Source organism: Aulonocara sp. 'chitande type north' Nkhata Bay, linkage group LG16 (assembly GCF_057382095.1).
Source record: "Aulonocara sp. 'chitande type north' Nkhata Bay isolate Kocher_YH1m ecotype deep benthic linkage group LG16, A_spYH_male_GT1.1, whole genome shotgun sequence".
Taxonomy (NCBI): Eukaryota; Metazoa; Chordata; class Actinopteri; order Cichliformes; family Cichlidae; genus Aulonocara; species Aulonocara sp. 'chitande type north' Nkhata Bay.
The window spans coordinates 22,951,144-22,966,965 of NC_141359.1; the positions used below are offsets into that span (position 1 = coordinate 22,951,144).

The 15,822-nt window shown below is 41.3% G+C and overlaps 1 protein-coding gene across 1 annotated transcript; it reads left to right on the plus strand.

The window, feature by feature from the left end:
* The first annotated feature begins 2,753 nt into the window (after positions 1-2,753).
* LOC147311524 (protocadherin-17-like) lies at positions 2,754-15,261 on the plus strand. The gene is made up of 4 exons (XM_086267161.1): positions 2,754-6,297; positions 7,474-7,532; positions 7,683-7,852; positions 14,473-15,261. Exons 1-4 carry the CDS (start codon positions 3,829-3,831, stop codon positions 15,048-15,050), a joined length of 3,276 nt encoding a protein of 1,091 aa, XP_086123287.1. The 5' UTR covers positions 2,754-3,828; the 3' UTR covers positions 15,051-15,261.
* The last annotated feature ends 561 nt before the right edge of the window (positions 15,262-15,822 follow it).

Here is a 15,822-nt window from a genome sequence, read left to right on the forward strand (position 1 = left end):
ACATTAAGGGGACGGCTGTGGAGCGTGTGAGCAGCTTCAAGTTCCTGGGAGTCCACATCTCCGAGGATCTCACCTGGACGACCAATTGCTCTAAGCTGGTCAAGAAGGCTCACCAGCGCCTCTTCTTCTTGAGGACTCTGAGGAAGAACCACCTGTCCTCAGACATCCTGGTGAACTTCTATCATTGCACCATCGAGAGCATCCTGACCAACTGTATAACAGTCTGGTACGGGAACTGCTCTGCCTCGGACCGGAAGGCGTTGCAGAGGGTCGTGAAAATTGCCCAGCGCATCGCCGGAGCACCACTTCCTGCCATAAAAGACATCTACAGGAAGCGGTGTCTGAAAAGGGCTGGGAAAATCATCAAAGACCCCAGTCACCCATCACATGGACTCTTCACCCTCCTTCTTTTTCTGGCATGCCTATTGCATAAACAGGGAAAACTCAATGTCCTTCCTTCAACTTTTAGTTTCATTCTCCTGATCCTCGCCCCACTAGTAGATGGCATAAACCCCAGTTTAAGAACCACTGCCTTAAAATGTGGATATCATGTTGTGTGGAATGTACAAAACAGATTTCCCTTTAATCCCTTCGGCAGGTACATTGAAATTCAGTTTCAGTGTTTCGGTACAACTTTTTTTTTTTTTGTATTATATTGGCAGCAGAAGTTTCAGAGGCAGGCTTCTCAAAAATCTTGACACATAAAACTAAAATTTTCTGCATGAGTGGTTACAAGAATAGGGGGAAGAGTTTTTGGTGCTTGAATGAACTGTCCCTTTAAGATGGGTACTCTGCTGAAGAATCATGACACATCGATTATGCAGGGATATGGATCATTATTTCACAGTAAAAGACACATAATAGTGGGCTTTAAGAAACTTTACAGAAATACAGACTTCTTTTTATTGCAATATAGTAGTTTAAGTAGTTCAGAGTAATAATTATTACTGGATGTCACTGTTCTGTGTTATTTTGACCATCATACATAATAACTGTTGTCACTATTGTAACTTTTTTTCTTTACAGTTAATAGGGATGCTGTCCCGACCATTGCTGTACAAATTATTTTGTGTGCGCAATTTACATCCTTGCAAAATGTCTCTTGGAGGAATTTGTTTGAAGAACCTGCTTTTCCCTTTGTTTACACTGCACCAAGATTCATTGACTTGATCATCATTCCCACTCACCACCATCAGTATTCCGGTGTGCAGCTTGAAGTGTGGTGCAACCAGCAACGGGAGCAAAAACAGAATGATAAACAATTTAATCTCACCTCTAATCACGCTTGTGCAGAGTGGTAAGTGAATGACATCAAAGAGATGCCAAGATATTACAAGTATGCTTAAATGAGCAGTGTTTTGCCGTTTCAACCCCTGTGGAATACAACAGGTATGATTTTACACCAGCCAGATATTGTGCTTCCAGGTAAAAATCAATTCGTCATAAAACATCCCTGTGTTTTCACTGCAAGAAAAGCAGCAGAGATCGTGGTTCATACTCCAGGGCGGGGACAGTGGTCTCATTAGAGAAACTTATCCATGACAAAGTCATCAGCTTCTATAAGAACAAGGCAGCCAAAGCCTCACATTAGGATGTGGCCTATTTATTATGGATATGAACCACCCTCTCATTCAAAGTTCAGATCATATTAAATGGTATGACTGTGACAATGCACACACATTTGTCAATAGCAGTTCTTTCCTGAGGTTTTAACATAGACTGAATGATAATTAGTTTCCCTTTGTTGTCCTTATCTCTTACCTGCAGAAATGGCCAATTTATGCAGGCTGCACCCTGGCAAGGAAAAGTTGATGCTCCCCAGAGGAGGAAAGCAGCCATGTTTCAGACAATGAAAATGAACTCGGGGACAACTCAAGGTTGATTTAGATCCTGGGCAACATGGAATTAAATGAGAAACCGGGCCACACTAGTTGACACAGCTTCCTCTCAGAATGACTCTGGTATGGTACCTGCATCATCAAGGAGCCCCATGCGTCACTAAGATTTGGTCAAGTGAGGGGGAAAAAATGCAAATGTCATATTGTTGAAATGCTGAGTGAACTAAATGTCAGTCCATCTTTTTCCATATGAGATATGAGATTGATGTGGATAGGCTATTGAAAGCAAGTGTGATAGATGCAGAAGGCAGGTTATATCAACAGCTGTGATATTTGAGCTGGGAAATAAGCCTTGTTATTTTTTTTTTCAGAGGAATAAGCAGTTCTCTTATGTCCTTTGCAGAGATAATCCTGAAAACACCCACAGTCTGTCTCTTATTTTATGTCATGGTTAGATTTTCTCAAAACTAATCGCACTAATCGACAACAAGGTGCAATGCAAGAGACAGGTGGTCGCCTGCTATTTTTTAATAATTAATAAGAATCTTTAGTTCTGAATATCCAAAGATGTTCAATGACACCAAGAACATGGCACTGCAAGGGGAAGAAACCTTGAAACATTTTTATCAACTTTAATTTCACATTTTCCACAACATGTTGGCCATCTGATCCAATTCACCTTAAAAATGATCACTTGTCAAGTCCTCACCGCTTCTACTTCCTCCCAGCCAAACACATTTCACCTATCTTTTCATAATCCCTAGTTCACTTCCACATGTATTAGGAGCAACATCCACAAGCACGTTTTCCCTCTGATGCTGCTGCTCTGTGCGCGCACATCAGTAAATGAATCACGTAGCACTAGAACAGCCCTTCTTCATGCGATCTTGCCAGACCTATTGGAGAAACCCCCAAGGCAAGATCTGTCACTGTTCACTCATTTGCTGGAAGACGATCAGAAACTATGTTAAATGCACCAAGAAACAACCTACACCGGAGTCTGTTATAAAGGCGTCGAGAGGATTCCGGGCAGATCAGCTCACTGTGAAGGGAGCAGGTTTCAACAGTTGACGCGGAGAGAACTGAGCGCAGGAAAAGCGATTAATTTTGATTATCTGAAATCTTCCAGCAGCCTTTTTTTCTTTTTGCATTTTCTGGCAACGTTTACGGGGGCAGTGCAGATGAGCATTGTCCGAATGAAGGATGCGAGAGCACTGGGTCCAATTGGACTGGATTATGGGATTACTGGACTGATTATAGGACAATCATCGGGCAAAAGTCGCAGCCGTGCTATAGATGCTCTTGAATGACGGGAACACAAAAGGTTGGACAGGAGTAGCAGCTCTATATCCTGCTTTTATTCTACTTTGTGGCATGGGTAGGCTGTATATGCTACACGAGCAGAACCCATATGCAACAGTGTGCCGCACAGGGAAAAAAGTAAATGCATTGCGAATGGTAACATCGGCCAATGCTGCATTTTGAACGGGCATGTCAGAATTTGCTGTAGCCTAGGTGTAGATGTCGCATGAGGGCAATGCGCTTTTGTAAGCTACGGTCTAACCTTCACCAGAGAGATTCAAGCGCTTTAACCTTGGATGCAGGAGGGAATATTAATACTTTATAGTCATCGATTATTCATTAAGTCCCCCCCGTGAGAAAAAAAAAAAACAACGAAAAAAAACCCCAAAGCATTTCTCGTACACGATGTTGAATTTGATATTTAATTCATACATCAGGTATCGCCAGGCGGTCATCTTTGTTTACAGAAAGAGTTCATCATAGCCGAGCGGTATATGAAAGAGGTTAAAATACCAATTTAAAAAGAGGTAGCGGTTCACGCATCGATTTAGTACCTAATTAGCCAAAGATCGGCGTAAACCACATGCCGGGTTCGGTTTTAGTAGTCTAGGTTTGCCGTAATCAACAGGTTGAAAGTCAACGAGGATTTTTTTTTCTCTCTGCCACTACTGCGGATCAGGTTGAAGGGATGCGTCTCTCTGTACCAGTTTTCTTACTGCTGTGGGTTAAAGCCCTGACATTGAAAAATCTCAATTATTCTGTCCCGGAGGAGCAAGGACCTGGAACTGTTATAGGTAATATAGCAAAAGATGCCGGATATGGGACCATGGAGAGAGGGAAAAAATCAAACTTCAGAGTACTGGAGAATTCAGCACCACATCTGGTGGATGTTGACCCGGAGAGTGGACTAATCTTCACCAAACAAAGGATTGACAGGGAGACATTATGCAGGCGTAACCCAAAGTGCCAGCTGTCTATGGAAGTGTTTGCAAATGACAAGGAAATATGCATGATCAAGATTGATATACAGGACATAAATGATAACTCACCCAGTTTCCCCTCAGATCATGTCAATATTGATATTTCAGAAAACGCAGCTGCTGGGACACGCTTTCCTCTCACTATTGCACATGATTCAGATTCTGGGGAAAATGGGATAAAGACCTACCAGGTCACAAGAGATGATTACAATACATTTTCTCTGGATTTAAAAGTGAGAGGCGATGGGACTATATATCCGGAGCTGGTGGTTCAGAGACCTCTGGATAGGGAGGATCAGAGTCATCACACCCTCCTTCTCACAGCAATAGATGGAGGGGAGTATCCAAGATCGGGCTCCATGCAGATCAACGTCAGAGTGACTGATTCGAATGACAATAGCCCGGTTTTTGAAAAATCCTCTTATGTTTTAGAGATTCCAGAGAATTCTCCCCCTGGAAAAGTACTTATAGATTTGAACGCCACTGATCAAGATGAAGGAAGTAACGGGCAGGTGGTGTATTCCTTCACTGGATATGCATCTGAGCGAATACAAGATTTGTTCTCCATCGACCCCAATACTGGCGTCATCAAGGTCCAGGGAGAGATTGACTATGAAGAGAATCCAATCATAGAGTTTGATGTGCAGGCTAAGGATCTGGGGCCCAACCCAATACCAGGCCACTGTAAAATTACCGTCAAAGTGCTTGACAAAAATGACAACTCGCCAATAATTAGTTTTGTTTCTGTCCGGCAGGGAGCCATCAGCGAGGCAGCGCCTCCAGAATCTGTCATAGCGCTGGTCAGAGTGACAGATAAAGACTCCGGCCGTAATGGTCAACTTCAGTGCCGGGTACTAGGAAATGTACCTTTCAGACTGCAAGAAAACAATGACAATTTTTATACGCTGCTCACTGATAGACCTCTGGACAGGGAAATGAAAGATGAATACAATGTAACAATTGTAGCCAGAGATAATGGGATCCCATCTTTGAATTACACTAGGTCATTTACTGTAAAAATCTTGGATGAAAATGACAACGCACCACGCTTTACAAAAGCAGTGTATGTGCTACAGGTGCCTGAGAACAACATCCCGGGGGAGTACTTGGGCTCCGTTTTGGCCCACGACCCAGACGTGGGTCGAAATGGGACAGTGACGTACTCCATTCTTCCATCACATATAGGAGATGTTTCAGTCTACACATATGTGTCTGTTAATCCCACCAATGGAGCCATATATGCCTCCCGGTCTTTCAATTATGAGCAAACTAAATCATTTGAGTTCAAAGTTCAGGCTAAAGATGGTGGATCACCTCACATGGAAAGCACTTCTACAGTTAGAGTCAGTGTTCTCGATGTCAACGACAATCTCCCGGTTATTATTTTACCGCTTCTTCAGAATGATACAGCGGAAATCCCGGTGCCTAGAAATGTAGGTATTGGATACATTGTGGCTACAGTGAAAGCAGTGGACCATGACCATGGAGAAAGTGGACATTTGACCTATGAGATCACAGAGGGAAACGATGACCACCTGTTTGAGATGGATCCAGTGGGAGGAGAGGTCAGAACTGCCCATGCTCTTTGGGAGGAGGTCGCCCCAGTGGTTGAGCTGGTGGTGAAGGTAACTGACCATGGCAAGCCCCCCTTATCTGCCGTGGCTAAGCTGATCATTAAGGCGAACACAGACACAGCAACAGGAGGGGGATCCAGCGCGAGTGGGGAACAGCAGCACTGGGATGTGTCCCTGCCCCTCATAGTTACCCTCTGCATTATCTCTGTCATGCTCTTAGCAGTCATGACCGCCATTGCTGTCAAGTCCAAGCATCAAGATAAGGAGGCTGGGAATTATAACTGCCGCATGGCTGAGTACTCCAATCCTCCAGTGGGGAAGGGGAAAAAGAAACGGATCAACAAGAGTGACATCATGCTGGTTCAAAGTGAGATGGAGGAGAGAGATTCTGCGAGTCGAATGAACGTGGTGAGCAGCCCGTCTCTCATCACCTCGCCAATTTGTTTTGACTACCAGAGCCCCCTGCCACTCACACTGCCCAGGTCAGAGGTCATGTACCTGAAAACCACCCCAAACAGCCTGACAGTCCCCAGGGCAGGTTGCCACTCCAGCTTTGCCGGGCTTAGCACAGACACTCCAGCGAATAGGATGTCAGTGATACAGGTAAGAAGGATGCTGCACTGTGTTCTTTATCAGCCCTTTATTCTTGCTTATCTGTACACACTGCTTAGCCATACTGATCTGACAAAAGAAAAGTAATCGACTGAAAAAAGAGAAACTCTGTCACTGTGAGCAGACATCATTATTTTCACTTTTTCTCCCGCTGTTATGATGCTCTGAATCATTCTCTGCATATAAAGCGTTATACGGCAACTTACTGTTGAATCGTATTCATGTGCTTCAAATGGCATTTCACTAAGGAGAGGTTTTTTGATTTTTTTTTTATCCATAGCAGTATTTTAGAATCATTTCGAAATTGCTCAATCTTAAGTCTTCTGTTGGAAAATGGTACAGTTGGTCTTCATAATCAGAAAGCACTCTCAGTTAGACATGCAAACAGCGTGAGTCTTGAAGAAGGCTGCTGTGACCCTGCCAGATCTGCTGCTATGGAGTGAAAACAAAACCTTGCCTGAAATGTGGGATTGGACAGGTGTTTGAGCAGCTTGTCCGATCACATTACTGAACCAATGTGCACCAGACAGCGAGATGCACACAGCATAACCTTACAATCGCATTTTTCGCTCCCCGCAAATATGGGCCAGATCCACCAGCCCGTATCCAAAGTTGGCACGATAAGGCCATTAATAGGGTCCAGCCATGCCTTGTAGAGACGGCAGGGTTGAATACACGAGCCAGCTAACATGCTAATTTGACAGCATAGGCTTGTAGTGCAGTTTAGCACAGCAGAATTATGTGTTGTAAACGATGTAAATATCTAGGACAGTCTCGCAGACAGTCTCATTTGGAGATGATAACGCAGATGACAAGGCCTGGCACTGTCACCAGTCACTAGAGTATGTGGGTGTGATCAACACAAACACATTATTGTCAAGATAGGGTGGAAAGGATGCTGATGACAGTGGCTAATGCTTAACTCTTCGCCTCGCCGAGGGAGAGTACATATGGTCACAATGGAGATTTGTTCCTCTCGTGATTTCGTCACTGCCAGGTGCTCAGCAGATTTTCTTGAGCAGATTTTCCACGTGCTAGAGTAAAGAAATTCGAATCTAAAAACTGGATAAGGGAATTTCTTTTCCTGTCTTAATCTCATGTTACTTACGCTGTCAATTAAAATTTTAACATGGACAATGTAAAATATTATTTTCCTTTCATTTTTAGACTGAAAATTTTCCCTCAGAGCCCAATTATGCTGGCAGCAGGCAGCCATTTGTTCAAAGGTAAGAGCACTAGCCAAAAACGTCTGACCAGTGCGTTTAGCTTCTTCACTTTTGTATCAAGCCAGCTGACTATGGCTATCAAACAGGAGTTAAGAGGTAAGTTAAATTCTTTTTTTTCTTTCTTTTTGTCCTCTTCCTGTTCTGCTGCAGCTCAACATTTAAGGATGCAGAACGAGCAAGCCTCCGAGACAGTGGCCATGGTGATAGTGACCAAGCTGATAGTGACCAGGATACTAATAAAGGCTCACACTGCGACACGTCTGCCAGGGAGGCCCTCAAGATGAAAGCAACAGCAGTTAATGGCCAGCCTTTCGAGCAGGGTGAGTGGACATCTTGAAGATGCCTATCTGACTCTTACACTAGACATTATTTATAGTTTATCCAGTGGGAACATGCATGCACCTCACTGATCTTTAAGTGGGGGTCTACCATTTTGGGGGTGCAGCCAATGCAGCCACTTCTCCTGTCAAGAAGCTGAACTGTCATTAGATGCTGTAGCTGCAGTGTTACTTTGTCCCACTTTAACTTGCATGCAGCCTGAGTTGTGTTTCAAAGATGACATGAAGGCACCAGAGAGGAAGGCAGATGATAGTTTAAAAGGATAAAAGTGTTCCTTGGCTGAAGGTAGAAATTGCAAACATCTTCTGTCTGATTTAGCTATCAAACCACCTCATATGCATGGCAAAGTGTACCTCCGTAGGCGCCTTTCTTTGATCATGTCATTATTTTAATACAGGTTTGTCACATACATGTCCTGAATAAGATGACAGAGACAAGAAACATGATCGGCACTTGCGGTGCAAAATGAAAGATATTTATGGTGCAACACGACACAGAGCTTCCACCTTTTGTTTGGAAAGACTTTCTCAGCTGTTATTGGTTTTGCTGTGGTTGCACTGTTTTGAGAGGAGCCTGCTTTCCAACTGGAAATAGAAATGTTAAATTTTATTTCACAAATCTGAAACGATTGGCGCTGCCAGGAGTATAATCATAGATGACTGTCAATCTGTTTCAACCTGGCTGACCTGATAGGGTCTGATATATTTAGCTATTGTGGATATAAACTGAAAATATGAGAGCAACTCTCAGTGGTAAGATAAAAGATAATGGGGGACTTGAGTGAAGTGGTGATGTTTCTCATTTCCTTGTCTGCGCCTTGGAAGAGAATGGCTGTGGTCATCATGTCCCTGTGCAGTACTTTCCACACCATTTACATTGCTATGTACTGTTTGTTTGCAGCATGCTCAGGAGGGCAGAGATGGAAACACTCTTGCGGCTGCCAGAAGGATGTGCGAATCTCTCTCTCTCGATCTATCTCACTTTTATATATGTGTGAGTGAGTGAGTGTGTGTGTGTGTGCGTGCTATGAGGAATTATGGTAGACCAAACTTGACTCTGTGGGAGGTGTAAATTCAATCACTTTTTTTTGCAGCACATTTCTGAATCTGATTCAACCCAAGTTCTAAGGCCAATCACATGAAGAGATATTGAAGGAGATGTTTTGTACATGCAAAACTGAATATTTACAAGTGCAGTACTGACGCTTCGCTTGACAGGAATGTCAGTTAATTTATAGACCTGCATTTATAAGATAAGAGAAAAGCGATGAATTCAGGCTTTGCTTTTAATATCAACATGTTTTGCTAATGGCTTCCCTGCTTGCATGTGAGGAATGCAGTTAAAAGGCAAAACTAATGGTTGGATTAAACTCTGTTCTCTCTCCTGGGGTTGGTCAGTTGAACATTAAATGGTGTCACTGTCCGCAGACTACAAGCTGGAAGGTCTACATTATGCATTATGCCTTAGACGTGATCACACACACAAAACACCCTCCAACCCACATACTCCTTCTGTCTCTCACTGTCTCTCTCTCTCACACACACAAACACACACCACACAAACATGCAGGTACATTTATTGAACAACAAAGCCACTGTTTTGCAGATTTAGACAAGATAGTGCTATTATCCAAAATGGAGACACCTCAGAATTTTAGTTCCAAATGCACCAACACAAAAGCTTGTGGGTTAAGTAGTATTGCTTTTATGTCTTTACCTTTACCATCCCTCTAGTCTCCTGGCTGCTTTGATACAGGTAATATATGCACCTGTGCAGCTTCCACCATCATGCACTCTGAATATTTATTCACTCTCACAGACACCAGATGCACAGTGGGTATGTTGCTAGGCTTTCTCTGATTCTATTTATAATGGGCAGGCAGTTTCTTTGTTTTTGAGAACACATTATTGTTGCATTCTACAGTTGCCCATAAGATCACAGCTATTTGTCACTTTGTCATGTTTCTGTTATGTGGCGGTGTAAATGCAGCAGCAGAATACATAAAGGTGCTCTGTTGTTTCAGAGCACGCATTTAACAAAATTTTACTCAGTGATAAATGTAAAATGGAGAGCAGGCAGATGAAGGCACTCCCACTTCATTTAGCCTGTTTTAAACTATCAAAATCCCACAACATCTAACAGTACTGCTATACAAGCTAGTGTGCCTAGTTAATTTCCTATGTATATATTGTGTGTTATAGAAAAACCTGTAGTGTAGGACAATAAAAGTGGTAAAAATATCATTTTGGTGCAATTTACACAATTGCAAAAAAAAAAGGGGTAATAGCTTAACCTTCCCAATCAAACAGACAATATAAACAGTTAAAATATGCCTTTTAATGCACTTCAACTGTTAATGAATGTGCTTGTTCTAAGCTATAACAACTCTTTTTGGCACCCAAGTGGAGACTGCAAAATCCCTAAACATATATATATATATTATAACTGTAGTAATATAAACTATTTAATAATCTTAATTGCAGGATAGGATACGTTATAGCTTTTGATAGACACTATAAGCTCGTGTGTATGAGCCTAGATATGCTTAAAACTGCACAGGTGCCATATATACAATGTTTACATGCTGGTAATAAATTCTAAGCAGAAAGGTCTATAATGTAAAGTATTATCTGAGTAACAATTTAATCTTGTATAATATAAACATGTCTTTCAATTACTCTCGGCTTTCTAGCACCACACAATAGTGCAAACGGCAAAAATACCTTACCCTGTTGCAGCTGTACCTTCTAAGCACATACATCCTTTTGCATCAGCATCATCTGCTCGCTCCTCCGCACTAGTGATAGGCAGCATGGAAATGAATTCAGCATCTCCCTGCTTCTCCTTGCTTATGCTTATTGTTCTGGCCCTGTGTATCTGTGCATAAAAAATACTTTTTTCTCTGTGGCGGAGAAAAGAAGATGGAGAAACACAAATGCATGGGGCACAGAACTGTAATCTGGGGTGTCGATGCATCAAAGCATGTAGCACTTACAATATGCAGGATCTGTGTTGCAGTTATGCCAAATCAAAGCCATAATTTAGTTCTCTCTTGTAAGATGCTTTTTGAGCAAATGCATATTTTGAATCCTGACAAAGCACCATAATAGTTTATGCTAAGAATGCAACATAAGTTCTTACAACCTCCAGCATGAGAGGAAAAAATCATTGCTGCCCGAAACCCAGAAATACAAATTTGTTTAGTAAATCTAAGAGTTGCTACAAGCATCTACTTGTGTTTTCAAAGATACATTTACACATCGTACTGACCCAGTGCAAATATGAGCGACCAAGAGAAGACTTTATTTCTACTGTTTAGATATAACTTTAACAATAATCACAAAGGTTTCTGTTCTTTACCTTGGATCACATGCAACTTAATATAAACTGTAAAAGCACAATCGATGATGATCATTGACCTGAGAAAACTTGATAAAGCACATGTTCCGCTTATGTCTTATATACAAATAAATTGAAAAAAAAGTTAAAAAGCAAAATATAAAAAAAGATCATAAAAAGATCAAAATTTCCAGATCATTGGACTAATTATTAGAGCTATCTGCTAAGAAAATGTGAGTCTGTGTGCATTAGCTGTGCACCGGCTGGTTTAATTCTTCTCAGAGCACGTCTCGTCTCACATCACACATAAGGGATCTTCAGTTCTACAATGTTTGTTATGTTTACTTAGCTGGGAATAGCAGCAGAGCAACTAGCAGCACACAAAGGTAAAAGGTGGGGTTTTCATTTAGTGAAATCTGCAAGGTCTGTGTTTATACTCATTTTGATGCGAGATCTTTCTACAGAAAACCTCAATGTGAAAAACATTGGCCTGTATAAACAGACAAAAGTCACATCTCATATACAATTAGGAGATGACATGATTTAAAATTACACCTATTATTCCCAAAAGTCTTTACTTTGCATATAAAACACACACAACGTTACAAAGAAATGACTGTTGCCCTTTCAAGAAATCTGTAGCACACTGAATGCCATTTTAACATTTGTTGGGAAGAAAATGTAAAAATCTTTCCCTTCAACATTTTTGCAGACGTGGAATCTGTAAAACAGTTCTTATGTAAATTAACAACCCCATTTAAATCTGCCCAGTCCTTATAAATAACAGTTCCATTATATCCTATGGCTATGTGTGGGTGTATTGGTGTTCGTATACTTGAGCAGCGGTATGTGATAATTGTGGCATGTACTTTGCAAATGAGCTTCCACTGGCTGTGTGGCACATGGTGCTGCTTTTTACTGCTTTTGGGGGTTTTGGCATAGAGGAGGTATCTTTTTTTTTTTAATTTTGAACTTCCTCTTTGCCGTTCAGTATCCTCCAGCAAACTGGTCGAGGCCAGTTTATGCGGAAGGTACTGTTGCCTATGAAAAGGAGGATCTATCCACCTCTTCTAGGATGAACGCGTTCATGTGGAGCTTCCTCTTATTCCAGGCTGTGTAGTCCCATCCTCATCAAAGCCGGGTTTCAAAATGAGATCAAGTGCCTCATTCAGGGTTACTCATTTGCTCCACAGAATGACATGTGAGCAAGATAGAGGAGTCTTATCTAGCTAATCAGAGTAGCATCAAGTCGTGTGAATTAAATATTGCAGTTATTTATATAAATGAAATACAAGTTTTGATTGGAATTTTAGTTGCAGGAAAGTGATTTTTTATTTATGAGAGAGGAATGATGTGAAGATTTAACATCATATGTAACAAGATTGTATTACCGGTGTTTGTGTCCTGTTTTGTTTGTGTCCCAATCTGTATTAATGTCTCCCCCATTCAACAATAAGCGTACAAGCCATCTATGTCTTGATGCATGCTCAGTCATCCAGGTAAGGAAATGCCAGAAAGTTGATTCTGTTCATCTGGAGATAACGGAAAACACTATCCCCAAGTAAACAGAATCAATTTTCTGGGATCTACAACATCTAAATATTTAATCAAATACTAATCAATTCATTGTTTGCATTTCTTTGTATATTTAGTGAAAGGGTGCCTTTAAAACCTCAAAGTAATCACAACAAATGAAAACTTATTTTTTTACATAAGTTTAATCAGTCAGCAGAACAATTGGAGGATTCTTTGAAATATTAGTTTTATAGATTAAATTGCAGTTTCATTTTCATGTATAGCAAATGAAAGAAAAGTAGGATTTACCGCCAATTTACAAAGACGTGTTTGACATTTTTATTCTTGTGGCTACATGCAAGACATCCCATTGCATCATTGTCAAATTAATTTCAATAGCAAAGTGTAATGGCGTCAGGAAAAACAACACCTTCTACATCATTACACCATGGAAATTGGCTCTGTGGTACGTGTTGCTTTCTGTGTGCTTATTGTACCCCTCCAGGGCTGGGTGTGGTGTGAAATGTAAACGATGGATTTACAACCCAAATATAGAGCGCTGTCCATTTCTCCTTTGTTGCTGACATTTAGTGCCATGAACACGTTGTGCAGTCCTGTGTTGTGGTGTGCCGCATCAGCCAATCAAGCAGAATCTACTGCAGCCATGGAATATCCAGCGGACCACTTAAATCAACAGTACTCAATACTTTCAGTGTGGATTATATGTAAAGCTTATTGTTTGGCCTTTTAAAAGAAGCTTATGAGAAAGATTTAATCTTAATTTTAGCCAGTGTCCAAAGACAGTTGTTTAGGGAGCTTGTTGATGACTGTTTACTACAGCAGAGGTCCACAAGTGTTCAGAGAACAGCTTAGTTCACAATATGCATCCACTAAAAAAGATGAAAAATGTGCCAATGAGCCCCTGGCTATGCACCAGAGTCCTTTAAAATAAATAAAAGAAACATTCAAGGTCAAATGGCACTTCCACAATCAAACTAAAATCAACTGACTTGGATATATTATTATAGTGTCAATATAACAGTTTTTGAACTCCCTCCCAAACATTCTATCTTTTGAAGTTTTAGAAAAAATATATAAAAATGAAAATAATGAGCCCGCACAATGTCGAACAACATCCCAACTACGGAGTGTTTCAAAACTTTCTGGTCAGAAATGGCAAATGCAGTCATGCAAATTCAGGCTTGTTTTTCTTTCTTTTTTTGTTTATTTCACACAAACATCTTCTGATGGAAATGTAAATGAAAAAAAAACATCACTTCCTCTGCACCAGATGATATTTTCCAGGAAACACCTACACAGGTTGTTGAGAATAGCAGAGGGAAAAGATTTCATATATAGGACGAATCATTCATTTGGTACAATAACGGAAAAAGAAAAGAGTAAAATTAACTTTTTTTTATATGACTTTATTTGCGTATCAGTGCTTTAAGGTTGCATCGTAAGCAGTTTTTAGAATTGAAAACATGCATTGCTAAATTCAAACCCTCACAGTTGCTGTCGCAATAAGCTGCTGTTGCTATTCATTCTGAAAATGTCTGGTGACACATACTCTATATCAACAAAGATACTTAGCTATGAGCTGGATTTTAAAAGCATCAAAATTTGCATCCGTTTGTGGCGTTTTATTATTGCTGCTCATCCTTCAAATGCCTTCTACATCATCTTCTGTTTTTTTTTTACTCACCCCAGCATGGTCCAATAACAAAATGTTTAACTGTTTTTACAGAGCAAGACAAATCAGTCCACTGCACCGATGAATGTCGTGCACTGGGACATTCTGACAGATGCTGGATGCCAAAGTTACGGGTAGGAAGCCAAGCAGACAGCGCCGATAATCGCACCAACCTTTTCATCCCTGTGGGAATGGATGCAATGGTAGAGACAGAGATTTATGGCACCATCAGCTGCAACAGCAGAAAAACCCTCAGCACGTTTGGAAAGGAACAGCGGGACAGTACAATCCTTGTGGCCAATGTCAAACCTTACTTAAAATCGCAGCGTGCACTAAGCCCACCGCTCCAGGAGAGTCCATCTGCGTCTAGTAGTCCCACCAAGAGTAGTGTGCCCCCGGACTTGGCCAACCAAGAGCCCAAAGAAGTGAGGGACGGGGGTTCAGACAGCAGTGCCTATGGCCCTCCAGATGGCCAGTGCTCCCCACTGCACACAGAATTGGAGGAGCCCTCCTACCTGACCTGCGAGCTCAGGCCTAAGTCCCTGTCAAGCAGTCTCATTCACAGCTCTGTCATCAGCCAGGAGTGTGGGGGGTCAGATTGTGCTCTCGACCCTCGGGACTCTGGTAACTGACAGGTGGGGCGCGATCCCGTTCTCTCTCACCTGCCAGGGGTGATGATGATGATATCACAGATCAAATGACCAAGAGCTGATTTAATTTAACCCACAGAGGTGTTCAGACACGCATTGTAACCAAAAACCATCTGCTTTGTATGTCTTTTCTTTTTGAGTTTGTGACTTGTTGTGTTCAAGTGAAATATGTGTCTTTGACTGCTGTGAAGATTTGGGGGTGGGTGGGGGTGGGGGGGAGGTGGGGGCCAATCAGTGCTTACCTGACTACAAGTGTTTTCATAGTGTACTGTACCCGTCGATTTAGGTGTCTGTATTTTACACATTTCAAACTCCAATTTTGTGAGGCTGTTGAACAAATTGCTACTGTTAAGCTATTGAGTCCTGTCTGCTTTTGTACAGTGAAGCTTTCTGTCTCCATTTAGTGTATAAGGAACATCTCTTTGAATATCACAGCAACTGAAATACATATCAGTGACGTTACATTCAAAAAGTGAAGTGTCTTATGAACTGTTAATGGTGGTGCAACAGGGAATGTCCCTTTTCATGAAACCATTTGAGGTTCCTCGAAAAACAATTTTTTAAGAATGTATTTGTAATTTTATTGTCGTCCTCTCTGCAGTTTATGTGAAAATAAGCTGAGCTTACACGTGAATGTGGGCCACTGTACTTGTTGTGTATTTTATTAAATTTGTATACACTGTGCGTGCATGGAAGGCAATTATTTTTGACTGGTGACAACTTCTGAAGCTGTCTTGTTTATGTGAGAGAAGTG

Bases quoted from the DNA above. Each gene is read 5' to 3' on its own strand.
- LOC147311524 (XM_086267161.1), top strand. From the start codon at position 3,829: ATGCGTCTCTCTGTACCAGTTTTCTTACTGCTGTGGGTTAAAGCCCTG. The intron at 6,298-7,473 runs GTAAGAAGGATG...TTTCATTTTTAG, and splicing joins ATAGGATGTCAGTGATACAG to ACTGAAAATTTTCCCTCAGA. The intron at 7,853-14,472 runs GTGAGTGGACAT...CTGTTTTTACAG, and splicing joins TGGCCAGCCTTTCGAGCAGG to AGCAAGACAAATCAGTCCAC.